Consider the following 15,340-nt stretch of genomic DNA (forward strand, 5'->3'; position numbering starts at 1 on the left):
TTGTGAGAGAGAGAGAGAGAATGAGTGTGTGCTCATGCAACAAAATAAAATAAGGGTGTGTGCACAGGCATGTTGTCCTGTCACAATCAATATTAGCTCTGCATGATTTAATGTCGTTCACTGCTGATTCACAGCAAGTTCAAACAGGGCATTTCCTCTGCAGCCACACCACATGGAGAAGACGAACCTTATATGATCTGCTGTTTGATAGCAGTAAATTGTTTTGTGCTTTTACCACAGAGTGCTACTGAGCATTTTTGATAACTCCAGACTGACTCCGTGCTTTGTGTCCAACAAAAGATTTAATGAGTCATAACTTGTAACCGGTTATTTATGAGTGATAAGATAAAGCTTTATAGATCCCCAGAGGGGAATTCACAAGTTACAGCTGTACGAGAAATATGCTAAAGAAGTAGAGAACAGAAATAAATAATTAAATACAGTTGTGGTCCGAAGTTTACATATGCTCATGGGCATGAATGTCATGGTAATTTTAGGCTTTAATTATTTCTTTAAACTCTTCTTTTTCCAGGGTGGAACGATTGCACAGCATAATGAATGAGTTAAAAAAAAAACAAGAATCAGGTGCAGAAGTTTGAGTTTATTTTTGATTTTCTCTAATCCACACAAGGTCAAAAGTATACATACACCCCCACTAATATTTGGTTAACTTCCCATCTGAAGGACAGTTAGCAGTACCTCGCCCTCAGGTTCCCATCTGAGGGTGAGGTACTGCATCTCTCATTTACTTACTGTGAATGCTGACAAGGATGCGCTTGATTTAATGTTTGATGGTAACCAACCCACAAACCAAGCAATTAATATTCCTAACATTAAGTAACAGAGGGTTTTTTTGTCTTCACTTTAAAAGTCAAAACTTTTATTTAGAATGGCATTTAAAAAATCCAAAGGCTAACTCACTCTAAGCCCTGGAGTAGCAAAAATATTTAGTAGGGGAGTTTTTCTTTCTCACTGTTGCCATGTGGGTGAGTGTGTGCATGGATGGACAGCTGCGGTTGACAGTTTGGGTCTTCTTCCAGACCTTGGCAAAGTGGTGACACATTCAAAATAAATTCAAACTGCTCAACCAGTTCTCAAAGAAATAATTGAAAGCTCAAAATGACCATGACATTCATGTCCATGATGATTGTATGTAAATTTCTGACCACACTATACATAAAAAAGCTATCTATGAAATATAAATGATAACCTCTTTTTTTTGTACAAATATAGTATGTAAAGAAAATGTACAGCAATGTAGGCACATGTCTGTTCAGCCTTAAATGAAATCTTATCATGTTATTAATCATGAGGATCTTATAAACTTCAGCTCTTCAGCCACTGAGAGTGACTGAAGTGCCTGCCAGTGTGATGTACAGCTGCCTCTCTGGCCCACAGGAGCTGCTGCGCTCTTCGCAGGGCCTTTCAGAAGAGAGGGAGGAGGTAAGGCGAAGGCTGACAGAAGCTACAGACCGGGTACGCCAGCTAGAGGAGGACCTGCTGGGAGTCACCCAGAGGGGGCTGCAAAAGGAGACGGAGCTGGACTGGTGAGTGAAGAATGGCAACATGTAACCGTCAATCATCTAATTAAAGACATACTGTTGACATAAATCTAAGTGAGCCTAGCATCAGCCTCGCAGATGTGGAATATGTGTAGAATAGTTTTGCATGCATGTTTACTTCCCAGGTTTAAACATGCATACAAAATTGTGCCAGATGTTGCATGGAAATATGTCAGCCTAGCTTTAACATATTTCGCTGGCATATGATGGCTCCCATTTGATAATTTCAAATACACACACACATTGTACCCATAAGTAGTATCCTCATTAAGGCCTGTTTAGGGTGTCCGCTTAATTATTAAACAGTTATTAAAGAGCTTTTTGTAGGAAAAACTTGAGATTTGTAATATGACACACAAGCTGGAAATCACTAAAGCAGTTATTTTTAATAAATGTTTCAGTCTGCGTGATCGCTTAAAGAAGCTGACAGCAGAGAGAGACAGTCTGGAGAGCCAGCTGAAGAATGAGAAGGATGAGAGAGATCTTTATAAGGTGAGGAAGTGTCTCACATCAACTGTTTTTTTTTTTTAAACCAACCAAGTGTGTGTTTCTGTCTGCATTCTGACTTGACCCATTCTGTTCCACATGTTTTGCCACATGTGTAGGCCCACCTGCGCAGCACAGAGCTGGAGAACACTAAGCTGAGTGCAGAGCTTCAGATGTTGAAGGCGGTGGAGCTAAACCGGGAGGTGACCATCGCTCAGTTCCAGGAGGAACTGGACAGGCTCAGGGCCTGCGTTGCCCAGCGAGATAGCCTGGAGAAAGAGCTGCTGGCGCACAAAGCTGACAAAGTAACAGTGCTTGTTCATATTATTGCTGCCAGCACTTAAATAGTGGTCAAAATGTAAACACAGGTGTCCACTAATCACAGGGTTAGACCCTGTTGCACTATATTTAAGATTCTTCTTTGTGTCTTTAGGCAGAGCTGGCCCGTGTGCGTGAGCAGCTCCGTCAGGCTGAGGAGCAGCTCCAGGCGTCCCGTCAGCAGGCCTCTCTGCTAGCCTCGGAGCTGCGTGACTCAGCCAGCACTCGCGACCACACGATGACTGAGCTTTACCGCGCCCGCTTAGAGGCCGACAAGCTCCGTGCCAGTCTAGCTGATGCCCAGGCCGAGTGCCAACGCATGGAGAGCCAGCTAGACCGCATGAGGAGCACTGCACAGAAGGAAGTGGTCAGTGGTCAGCTTCCTTAATATCTGTCTCTGTGTTTAAGCCCAAACTGAGGGAATTCGCCAACTAAACATGGAAAGGAATTTTCACACTTTTCAGTTTTATTTAGGTGGAAATCTTTTATATAAGAGTGGGGAGGAAAACCAGTTTAAGCAGGAGAAATTTGAGCTGTTTACCATTGTAAACTTTTTTCCTGTTCATTTAAAATTTATCAGTGAACAGTTTTAACTGTATTAGATTACAAATCTCTCGTGGCTCAGCATATGCTGCTCTAAAGTCTGTTTTTTGTTTACAAAACAGAGTTAAAAATTCACAAATACTGTTTTGTTTTTTTCACTTGACATGTTCAGGGTGTTGGGACTAATGGGGATGTGACACCCAGCATGATTGTGGTGTCAGAGGCAGAGGCCGAGCTGCAGAGGGAAGTGGAGGAACTGAAGCTGCGTCTGCACATGGCTGCTGAGCACTATAAGGAGAAGTACCGGGAGTGTCAGCGCCTCCGCAGGCAGGTGGCCAAACTGAACACAGCAGAGTCCCAAGGGGTCAGTAATGTTTAGCAATACTCATCAGGCTGAAAAGAAATATTACATTCAGTTCAACAAATGTCTAAAGCAATGAAAATTGTTTTTTGTTGCTGTTTGTATCTTTGCAGGAGCCAAAGAGAAATGCATCTACTGAGACGACACAGGAGCCACTGACCCCTAGTCCCGAGTCGCCTACAGGAGGTACATGCATTCAATTAAAGGATATATTCCATCCATCTGTCTTTGCCACTTATCCAGGTCTAGGTTGTGGAAGCAGCCCGCCCGTACCTTCCTGTCCTCGACCACCTACTACAGCTCTTCCAGATGGACCCTGATGTGTTCCCAAGTCAGCCAAGAGAAGCAATCTCTCTAGCATGTCCTCGGTCTGCCCACGGTCCTCCTCCTGGTGGGACATGTCCTAAACACCTCACCAAGGTGGTACCCAGGAGGTGTCCTAGTCGGATGCCTGATCCTCTTCAGCTGGCTCCGTTCGATGTGGAGGAGCAGCAGCTCTACTCTGAGACCCTCCTGAATGACTGAGCTCCTTACCCTGTCTCTAGGGGAGAGCCCAGCCACCCTTCAGAGGAAACTCAATGTGCCACCTGTATTTGCAATCTCATTGATTTGGTCACTATCCTAAGCTCATGACCATAAGTGAGGGTAGGAACATAGATCACCCAGTAAGTTGACAGCTTTCACACTCAGCTGTCTCTTTACCACAAAAGATCGATACAGCATCCACATCACTGCTGATAATGCACCAGTCTGTCTGTCTGTCAGTCTCCCGTTCCACCCCCACTCATAGACAAGACTCCGATATCTCCCTGATAACAACTCATTCCCAACCCAGAGTGAGCACGCCACACTTTTCCAGCTGAGAACAGTGGCCTCAGACTTGGAGGTGCTAATTATTATACCATCCACTTCACATTCGGCTGCAAACTGCCCCATTGCAAGCCAGAGGCCATGGCTGGATAAAGTCTACAGAACTACATCATCTGCAAAAAGCAGACACATGCATGTTATTATTGTTTAAATACATATATTTACAATTGTTTTTTTACAGTTTTACACATCTCTGCAAATGAACCCTGTATTTTTTTTTTGGCCACAGCGGCTTTATTAGCAGTAGAGAGTGACAGGAAATCAGGAGGAGAGATACAGGGGAAGACACAAGAAATCGGCAACAGGTCGGGACTCGAACCTGCGCCGCCCGCACCGCTACGCGGTATATGAATATGGTTGCCCCCTCAACCACTGAGCCACCCCGGCGCACAACCCTGTCCTATTTATATAAATAAGTGCAATAACATAGCTTGGTTCCTAAAAATCCCAATTGTACCTTTGCACTTGTGCTGCTGCAGTTTTTTCTACAGGGTCTCAGTGAAAGAGCCCACAGTTTTCAGCCCAACACCAGTGACCTGAACTGCAGTACATGCCATCATTTGACATTTCCCTGTTCACAGCATATTGAAAAGGCTTTCAGCTTTACAGAAAATTAAAACTGATTACACTGAAATAGGCATAATTAACTTGTACCTGAAGCAAAGCAGGGGATGTCCAATTGGCTAATTTTGTATTTTTACAGGAAATATAGCTGCTGCAGTCCTACAAGAAGCTGCTGAGATGACAATCACCCCAGAAGTCAGCAACAGGGAAGCCACATATGCTGATGCCCATGTGTACACAGAAAAGGAGGAACAGAAGATGGAGAACGTGCTGAAGGAGAAAGCTGAGGCGAAGGCTGAAAGAGAATCGAAACAAAAGGATGATAGGGAAGAAGACAACGAGAATGAAAAAGAGGAGAGGACGGAGAGCCTGCCGGAGGAGAGCCTGAGGATGGCAAGCTGGGGGGAGGTGGAGAACGAGAGGCTGGGCACTGAGGAGAACGGCGAGGTGGAAAGGGCACTGAATGTAGAAGAAGAGAGGGATGATGTGGAGGAGCAGGGGCCGCTGGATGTGGAAGGGAGTCGCTTGGGAGAAGCAGAGAAGGAGCAGACTCGCTCAGTGGAGGAAGAGCTGGCAATGATGGAGGAGAAATGGAGGGAGCAGTGCGCAATCAACGAGACACTCAAACAACGACTGGCCGACGAGGAGGGGCGATTCAGAGTAAGACACAAGCAGACGTAACCCTAAGATGGCTTAAAGCTCAGGGAGAATGTGGTTGTGAGGATGTTGTCCTGACAGACAGATATGACAACCTTTTCACAGTTTGACAGGGTTCAAACTAGTGTTTCCGAAAAATTGGTTTTATACAACATCAATAAAACAAAACTGTCCTAAAATTTGCTTTAAAAGAAACGCATCAGGCAAGAAATTACTGAAAATGAAGGCTTCAATTCACAGTCATTTTTTGTCATAATTGTGTCAGATTTTTTTTTTTTTTTTATCTTCTTCACTTGCATGGCCACCACTGTACTCCTTTGATTGTCAAATTAGATAATGCTCTTTTGTGCGTCATCTATCATTAAAATAAAACACAGCTGCCCAAGAAGCATGTAGCAGCAGAGTGTTCCCTTTCAGTTTGGACACAGTCTGTTAAAAGGGCTGTACCACGCACAAATACTTTAATTAAATTCATTCAAGTAAAATTTTCTGAACTACAGAGCCTGAAGCACAACAAAGGTCTAAATGCCCCAGTACTTACAGTATGGACCATATCTTCCAACAGATGAGCCAGCGTGTGTGGTGTGTGTGTGTGTGTGTGTGTGTGTGTGATTCAATAGACCATTTTGAATGTGAACCTCCACTAAAGTACAAACTAGCATTTAATCTCCATGAGTGAGTGTGTGTTTATCGGTGCTGTAAATACGGTTTTCCCTCGACTTTGATAGAGCCTCCTGTCTGGGGCGAGCGCCCTAGGTCCCGAGCTGCTCTTAATGGCCCCGGAGACTGACAGGCGAGGCAGCCGCAGAACGCCATGCTTTACGGCTGTTTACATCAGCCACCCAGAGGAAGGAGAGAGGGAGAGGAATAGACTGAAGTGGGAGGGGGGGTGCACACTGCTGCAGACTCCTTTCACCTGAACTTAACCCTCTAATGCCGTGCCGTAAATTTATGATAGAAAGAACGAGCAGGAGAGGACAAAAGGAGATGAAAGAGAACAAGGGGGGAAGCATAAGAAGAGAGCACAATTTAAGAGTGAAGAAATTGGCACAGACAGATGGACATGAAGCAGAAAGAGAAACCATGGGAAGGGAGGGAATCTGGAACCTTTGAAATGGGGTGAAATTAGAGAAGACAGGCAACGGGCCATGTAAACTATCCCACAGGGTCGGTTCTGTTAGAGGGTAAGAGATTTACTACGATCCCCTGGTCCGCTTCAGCTTTACATTATGTTACGTGTTTTATAGTAAGACCCACACATCTGACGCTGCACCAGGTAAAATTAAAACCAAATATTTTCACTTGCTTACCTGTATGTCTGAAGACTTTTTGGTCTACATCAGTTGGCACAAAATAAAAGCAACAAAAAGAGGTTATTCTATACCAAACACGGTGAGATGTGTCCGTCTATCAACTGAGTGAATCTAATCATTTCATTTATTATTTTCAAACTGAAACAGTTAGTTTGATTGCTACTCTGATTAGTTAATTGGTTATATTGGAACAGAAAATCCTGATTGATCATGGTCATCTTGTGTAGTTTTCTACTACTGCAGTAATAGAAATGGCTCACAATTAAAGAAATCAGAGGTTTGAGCAGGAAAGTTTACATTAAACAAAAACTGATGTTTAAGCAGTAGAAATGGGAAGAAATGCATGCAGTAGATGATGAAAAAAAGAACAAAAAATTGCTAATTGAAAATGTAACTTAGCAAAAGATAGTCGAACAACTGTTGCCTAAAATGTCAGTGCTACGCAAAAGTCTTGATCCAAGGAAAATGGGAAATAGATGCAACAATTTATTGAACCACATGCAAAGATAAATCGAAACAGAGTTTGTACAAATCTAATGAGCTTACTTTTACTGCATTGGCAGTGTGTTTGGGATCACTGTCATGCTGAAGAATGAAGCCGTTGCCAGTCAGAAGCATGGTGGATCAAAATCTGATGCTATTTTTCTGCATTCATAATTCCATCAGTTTTGACAAGATCCCCAACACCTCTGGCTGAAATGCAGCCCTAAACCATGACAGAGCCTCCACTGTGTTTTATAGATGACACTCACTATTGTACCTCTCACCTGACCTCCTCTCTACATGCTGACAACAATTTAAACCCAAATTTTTAAATGTAAGAGTAAATGGTGAGCAAAGAGTAGTCCAGATCCTGGTTTAAAGTGAGAAAAAGTGTTGGGATGCACTGTGCTGTGAATTGATTTTCTATATCTATCTCATTAGGTCCAAATGGCAGAAAGAGCCAGTGAGGTCACCGAACTGAAACGCAACCTCGCCCAGGCGCTCAGAGACAAAGAACAACTACAGGAGGTAAAGAAACACCACCATTGCTCTCTCATTGATTTCAATGCAACGTTGTTGCTTTTTTTTTTTTATTAACTTAAAATTTTTTATTAATTTTTAACAGAGCGGTTACACAGCAGCATCAGCAACAATTCACATACATGTTAATAATGTAGAATCTTTCAACAATTAAACATCTTAGCATAACATTTAACAGTTTTATGTGGGTTTAGCATCATACAATACTAGAAAGAAGGGGAAGGAGAGAGGAAGAAAAAAAATAGGCAACGTAAACCAAAATTCCATCTCACTGGACCTTTACATGAGTAGGGCTTCTGCTGACCCCCACCGTAGGCTAAAAACAGATTTTTGAAGTCTTAATAAATATGTTATCTTTTCCATTTGGTACAATTCCCTTACTTTTTGAACCCAGACATTATAGGAGGGTGGTTCTAATTGCCTCCACCTAATTGTGATACATTTCAGGGCAGCTGTAAAAAGGATATTTAAAAGATATGATTTAGCTCGTCCTTGCACACCTGCAGGTATAATACCAAGTACTGCGACTGTTACATCCTTTGGTATGACCTCCTGAAAAATCTGGTTTATGGCCTTATATACCTCATCCCAAAAGTTTCACAGTCAAAAATGTGCGTATGATTGGGCACCGTAGAGCCACAATTTCTCCAGCACAAACTTGGTGTGTTGACCCCAGATACATCTGGGGTCAACATTGTTGCTTTAACAGCATCTCAGCAGTTTCATTCATGTTTTCCTCTGCTGTGCAGAGAAACTATTGACCTGCATTAAACTGCTAGTCCGTGTCAAGGGACTAGACAACTTTATGTTTAAATATTGTTTCTGCATTCATAGCCTTCATATTGCTAAGCTGGCAACGGGGTTTTTTTTCTGTTTATAGTGAGTCTTTCAGTGTTATTGATATGCACTGACAGTGTTTGGCCAGCCCAGGAATTTGTGAAAACTGCTGTAACGTGTTTTACAGCCAAAGGAGCAAATGCATTTGTGACAAGCAGGGAGGAAAAAAACAGCTTTCACAGCTAATATTTGTCTCAGAAACATTGAAAATTATAATGTACTCCTTCGATACGTAGTTCCTAAGCCCTCCAGAAACTTGTGCACAATCTGATTTCTAAGCAGGCATCAGTTGTACATAAATGTATCTATGAATCTGCAGATTTCAACAATGAATGCAACTTAAGGTTATAGAAATTTCACTCTTAACATAGTTCTTACTTACAGTCAAAACCACTTACTTAGACAATGTAGACTTTGAGCTGAAGTCCATACCAGTATCGTGTATGAACCATTTCTATAGCTTTTTCTTCCCTACTCAACACTCCCCATTCCCCTCTAATTAATACATCTATACTTGCTTCTTTCGCTCACTGGTACAGTGCCATTAGATGGTGCAAATGCCACACAACGTGTCTGTTTCACCTTCCCAACCCTGGTTTAAATGTTAAACCTGATAGCAACGCGCTAATGAAGTCATCAAGAGAGGAGATCAGGGAGGAATAGAGAGAGTAAGGAAGGAGGTACAAAAAGGGAGAGGGTGAGTGCTTCTCTCAGCAAAGCCAGAGCAGAGGGAGCCAGAGTCTGACACCCATTACAGTAATGAGTAGGGTACTAATGCGCTTGCTTCAGATATAATCACAAAGGGCAGAAACAATGTAGAGGGAAACTTAACTCTTAAGCTGAAAGCACTTACTCATCTTGTGGCTCCAACTGTGAAAAGGTGCTTTTGAAATGTTAACTGAATTACTTATAAAACTCATAATGACTGTGGTTTTGTGCTTATAGCATCAGGAGCATATCCAGCACTTTTTAAATGGGGTGGGACAGTAAAATGTAAAGTATAAAGCTCTCTCCCATCTCTTCTGTAGCAGTTGCAGCATTTTGTCTCCAGGCAGAGGGAGCAGGAGGTTGCAGTTCAGGGTGCTGAGGTCCGGCAGCCGATGGTGCTGCGCTACCCCCTGCCCTACCCCCAGGATCCCTCCCCTCCGCCACTGGTGCCGCAGAGGCCTGCTGAGCTGCAGTATGGCAATCCCTACTCCACTGACACCACAAGAGGTCAGGTCAAAAAACTATAATCATTTTTTCATACTCTGTGTCCCTGCTGCTACAGTAATGCTTTAATGTGTTTGTAGGCTATTAGGGAAAAACAAACCTTTTTCATGACAGCATCCACATGGTTTGAGGTGTATGGAGGTGAAGTTTTCACGAAATATATATAAAATAATCCATCACCCATGTAATGAAGGATGCTTCTCAGAGTTCCTTCAGTGTTACTTGTTTCTTTTAGATCGGGTGGATGTTGCGCTGTCTCCTGAGCACATGTCCCGCCCCCCACCTGAGGCTCCATCCTGCACCCCTCCCTGCGCACCTCCGATCACACCATCTAGCCCGGGTCCGGCAGCACCGGGCTGGGATCGAGAGGTGGTCTGCATCCAACCTTCCCGCAGCACAAGTCCCCCCGAGAGCCTCGAGCTTCCACCAGAGGAGCCCCAAAATGTAAGTAGCAGGGCGTAGTAATGCATATAATGTCAGTGTTAATGGCTCAAATCTGGAAAACATGATAACGTTAGTTGGAATTTTATATATATAATCGTTATTATATATAAATAATGCATATATGAATTGATACAAAACCATGATTGATCACAGCATTAACTGACCTTACTGCATAACTTTGTAAGGATATTTTAAATCACTGTGACTGTGACTGCAGCTTTTTGTTTTGCAGTCATTGCAGTTATGCCATGATAATCCCGCCTGTATTTCACCTCTCTCTGTCTCTGGAGGGCTTCTCCCTCACTAAACGAAGGCATATACAGCTTGCCCTTAAAAGACGAAGCTTTTAACTCATTTGCATGAAGCTCTAAATAATGTCAGTCCTTCAGAACTCAAGAGAGATGAAACTAACAAGAGCTGGGGGAGATTAATTAGAGGAGGTTTTGCATAGGGACAGACACAAGATGAGTAACCGACTGTCAGATGATGCAGTGTCTTAGTTTACTATCATGTAATAGAAACACAGGTACACACAGTTTACCTACACATGCTTCAGTTGCTTTTAGTCATGCTCCTTTTTTTTGTAATTGTCTTTAGAGGTCGTGTTCATTAATGTATACAGATCTGTGAGAAAATATTCATAATTATTCATCATTGTGTGTGTGTGTGTGTGTGTGTGTGTGTGTGTGTGTGTGTGTGTCAAAGGTGTGTGAGGGGGCTCAGCAGTCCTGTGATCATCAGCCCAACAGACGCAGTGAAACAAGAAGCAGCTTCTGCTTTGATTCCAGGTAGAGCGTTCATTTTCAAACAAAACACAAAAGCATCAATAAAAACATTTGCCAAGACAGCTGGTTTGTTGGGATTCATCATATTGGAAACCAGCAGATGTTTTTGCTTGAAAAATGACTTACTGATTATCTGATGACTCACTGATGATACTGTTGATTCATTTTCTGTCACTTAAACTGCTCCAAATAAGACCGTTTCATTTTGATCCCTGTGCATACCGCCTACTGTATATATAACAACAGAGAGTTACATTGTTGTGAAAAAGTATTTGACCCCTTCCTGATTTCTTAGGGTTTTTTTTTTTTTTTGCATATTTTTCACACTTAAATGTTTCAAATCATCAGACAAATTTTAATATTAGACAAAGATAACCAGAGTAAATACAAAATGCATTTTTAAATGATGATTTTATTTATTACGGGCTATCCAAACCTACCTGGCCATGTGTGAAAAAGTAACTGCCCCTTAAACCTAATAACTGGCTGTGCTGCCCTTGGCAGCAAGAACTGCAGTCAAGCATTTGCAGTAACTGGCAGTGAGCCTTTCACATCACTGTGGAGGAATTTTGGCCCACTCTTCTTTGCAGAATAGTTTTAATTCAGTCATATTGGAGCGTTTTTGAGTATGAACAGCCAGTTTAAGGTCATGCCAAAGCATGTCAGTTGGATTTAACCCAGACTTTGACTAGGCCCCTCCAAATTGTTTTTTTTTGGGGGGGGGGGGGGTTCTGAGACAATCAGAGGTGGACTTGCTGCATAACACAAGCGCGCTGGAGCTTCAGGGCACAAATTCATGGTCGTACTTTCTCCTGCAGAATGTTCTCATAGAGAGAGGAATTCATGGTTCCATTACGGCAAGTCTTCCAGGTCCTGAAATAGCAAGGCAGCTCCAGACCATCTCACTAACACCACCATGTTTGACTCATGCTGTGATGTTCTTTTCATAAAATGCTGTTAGTTTTACTCCAGATGTAACAGGACTCAAACCTTCCAAAAATTTCAACTTTTGTCTCGTCAGTCCACAGAATATTTTCCCAAAAGTCTTGGGGATTGTAAGGATGTTTTTTTTTTGGAAAATGTGAGTCTTTGTGTTCTTTTTGGTCAGCAGTGGTTTTCTCCATGGAACTCTTCCATGGATGCCATTTTTACCCCGTCTCCTTCACATTATTGACTCATGAATGACCTTAACTGAGGCAAATGAGACCTGCAGTTCTTTAGGTGTTGTTCTGAGTTCTTTTGTGAGCTCCTGGATGAGTTGTTGATGAGCTCTTGCAGTAATTTTGGTAGGCCGGCCGCTTCTGGGAAGGTTCACCACTGTTCCAGGTTTTCTCTATTTGTGGATAATGGCTCTCACTGTGGTTCCCTGCAGTCCCAAAGCCTTAGAAATCTTTTACTCTGGTTATCGTTGTCTACAATCCCAATTCCAATGAAGTTGGGACGTTGTGTAAAACATAAATAAAAACAGAATATGATGATTTGCAAATCTTTTTCAACCTATATTCAATTGAATACACTTCAAAGACAAAATATTTAATGTTCAAACAGATAAACTTTATTGGTTTTTTTTTTTTTTTGCAAATATTAACTCAATTTGAATTTGAGGCCTGCGACACATTCCAAAAAAGTTGGGACAGGGGCATGTTTACCACTGTGTTACTTCACCTTTCCTTTTAACAATACTCAATAAGCGTTTGGGAACTGAGGACACTAATTGTTTGATGATCTGAAACATGTAAGTGTGACAAATGTGAAAAAACTAAGACATCAGGAAGGGGAGGGAGGTCCTTTTTACAACACTGTATTCCTCATGAACACAGGATCACTTGAAGACAAAATCATTCATCTTTTTCTACCCTTACGGGAAGAATAGCTCAGCGAGCCAATAATTACCCTGCAGGGGGGGTAACACAGTTGCTTATTGCAAGTGACTCAAGAGCTGCTCTTCAAGAGGCACGCGTTTCTGGCTTTCATTAGTTAGTCACAATCTGGTCTGTTGTGCAACAGAGGCCTGAACCTTTAGGATGTCAGCGCACACTGTATTTCATCTTCAAAACCATAGAGACTCATGTTATAGAGCCACTGATATTGCATGACACATATCTCATGCTCATGACTGTATTCCACTGACGGCTACATCATCACTTCATGATCCACACAAAAACTCAGACTTCTTTTTTATCCCTCTTGTACATCCATCACTCCCCCACCCCACCCCTTGGTCCACTTCCACAGTAGTGACGTTCACAAGCGCTGCCCGCTGTGCGAAGTGATCTTCCCGCCGCACTTTGAGCAGCGCAGCTTCGAGCAGCACGTCGAGAGCCACTGGAAGGTGTGCCCCGTGTGCTCTGAGCAATTCCCCCTCAACTGTCAGCAGCAGCTCTTCGAGAGGCACGTCCTCACGCACTTTGACGGCCACGTGCTCAACTTTGAGCAAATCGAATGAAGGGGTCCCGGCATACTGTATGGGTAAATGTGTGTCGTCAGCTATTAGATCATTTTGACTGGAGTTCAGTTGATTTTTGTTGTTAACATACAATCATTTGCACTTTTTTTTTTTTTTTTTTGCAACCAGAAAGTTTAAGAGAATGTAGTCTACTTCTGAAAGGAAGCAGAGTTTGTATTGAGGCTGCTAGTCCTCCAAGCTATTTCGGTTTTTCTAGGGTAGCTTTCACAATCATTAACATTCAGGAATAGTGCCACAATCCTTTGGTTTTGGATCATCTTTTCTTCCTCCAAGGGATTAAATGCACAAATATATATATTGTGTTCCAAAACAATTCACAGCCGCAAAGCTTGTGGAAGGAGGCTGAACTGGGACTCCGAGGGAAAGCATCTTTAACTTCTCTGAACATGCATACACTAAGTGAGAAATCATCCAAGGCAGTGAATCGTCCTTTATTTGTCCACAGAGTATGACACTTTGTAAAACGCAAGAGATGAGCATAGAAATGCAGAGTGCATAGGAATATGTGACATCTTAAAAGAGTTGCCTGTGTGTGTACATAAAAGTGAAGAACTGTGTGCTGGAGATGAAATATTGTACGTATGAGATGGTTTTAAACAAAAACAGCACTACATTTTCATGTATCTGCACTAAATAAGGCTTTATTCTGAATGTACTGTACATAAATGAAAATAAGTATAAATTGTGGCGATACCTGTGAATTATGTCGTGAACCTGCCTCCCCTCATTGTTACCTCCGTCATATTTAAATGAAGACAGGACCAATGATGTTTTACTTCCTGGCGTGCACTTTCTGATCTTAGGTCGGGCGTACGAAGCTGGGCTTAGGAGATAACGAACCTCGTTTTAGGCAAACAGGTTTCCGGACATGGGGTTATGCTTTTATGTATTTTCATGTTTTAAAGTCACAACTGTGCGGGGGGGGGGGGGGTCACAGTCTGTTAGCCCTCATGACTGAATGTCATTTATGTGTGTCTTCACGGGGCTTCGTTTCTGCTTGTTTATTAAATCATTCTGTGTTGTAATCAGGCTTTTAAAAAATAAATAAATAAATAAACGCACACGCCCACTATTCACAAGACAAGTCTGTGTATGTACATCATGTGTCCGACGCAGCCCTTTTCATGTGAGAATGGTTTCAGTGTGTGCTGCAAAGATCTTTATGAATAAAGTCAGCTTGTCTAAATGCATTCTGATGCTTTGCTCTTCATTTCTGGGCTGAATAAGTAACAAACATGAGTCTGAGATATGGAGCTTTTTACTTTATTTTGCTTTTTTTTCAGTCATTTCCTGTTTACATTTAAGCAGCTTTTTTTTTTTATTTATATAGAAAGACAGTTTGACATCATTTACAAGTCACTCTGCTCAGAACCTGTTGTACCCCCCATACAAAAAGGAAACATCGGTCTCCACGTTACATACGAAAATATAATTTAAAAGCACTTGACAACAGACGCACGTTACGATACATTCACTGTACACAGTATACTGAAGTTCCTCCCTCGTCCCCCTCCAGCACACATCCTCCGCTCCTCCTCTCCCATATGTGCAAGTGGCCCTCCCAAGTTTGAAGCAAGGATGTTTTTTGTTTTTACAAGTGTGACAGCTCAGCTTTCAGGCTGTCCCAGCAGAGAACGTTCTCTCCTGTGCTCGAAGGCTGCACTGAAGCATCTTCTACCATCCTCTCAGGCTAGCAGCTCCACAGATGTCCTAAGAAACTGTTTCGAGGTGGTTTAAAATAGGCATGCATTTGTGCTTGTTTGCGTAGCAGCACACTTACTGAGGGTACATTAGTGTGGTGATCCTGTAATCTGCCTTTTAATAAAAACACTGTCATTAAAAAAAAATCCTCTTTTGCCAAAGTGGAGGACTGGAGGGTGTGTGCATGTCAGCAATCA

The 15,340-nt window shown here is 42.4% G+C and overlaps 1 protein-coding gene across 1 annotated transcript in view; it reads left to right on the top strand.

Annotated features, from left to right (window-relative positions):
• tax1bp1a (Tax1 (human T-cell leukemia virus type I) binding protein 1a) overlaps nucleotides 1-14,623 on the top strand; it is a 25,653-nt gene extending 11,030 nt beyond the window's left edge. Inside the window, exons 6-17 of the mRNA XM_030740585.1 lie at nucleotides 1,399-1,547; nucleotides 1,964-2,054; nucleotides 2,168-2,353; nucleotides 2,482-2,733; nucleotides 3,082-3,273; nucleotides 3,384-3,456; nucleotides 4,844-5,364; nucleotides 7,599-7,685; nucleotides 9,563-9,749; nucleotides 9,982-10,190; nucleotides 10,896-10,978; nucleotides 13,211-14,623. Coding sequence (XP_030596445.1) covers nucleotides 1,399-1,547; nucleotides 1,964-2,054; nucleotides 2,168-2,353; nucleotides 2,482-2,733; nucleotides 3,082-3,273; nucleotides 3,384-3,456; nucleotides 4,844-5,364; nucleotides 7,599-7,685; nucleotides 9,563-9,749; nucleotides 9,982-10,190; nucleotides 10,896-10,978; nucleotides 13,211-13,421 — 2,241 coding nt within the window. The 3' untranslated portion in view covers nucleotides 13,422-14,623. The remainder of the gene's footprint in view (nucleotides 1-1,398; nucleotides 1,548-1,963; nucleotides 2,055-2,167; nucleotides 2,354-2,481; nucleotides 2,734-3,081; nucleotides 3,274-3,383; nucleotides 3,457-4,843; nucleotides 5,365-7,598; nucleotides 7,686-9,562; nucleotides 9,750-9,981; nucleotides 10,191-10,895; nucleotides 10,979-13,210) is intronic.
• The last annotated feature ends 717 nt before the right edge of the window (nucleotides 14,624-15,340 follow it).

Source organism: Archocentrus centrarchus, chromosome 11, assembly GCF_007364275.1.
Source record: "Archocentrus centrarchus isolate MPI-CPG fArcCen1 chromosome 11, fArcCen1, whole genome shotgun sequence".
NCBI classification, from domain to species: Eukaryota; Metazoa; Chordata; class Actinopteri; order Cichliformes; family Cichlidae; genus Archocentrus; species Archocentrus centrarchus.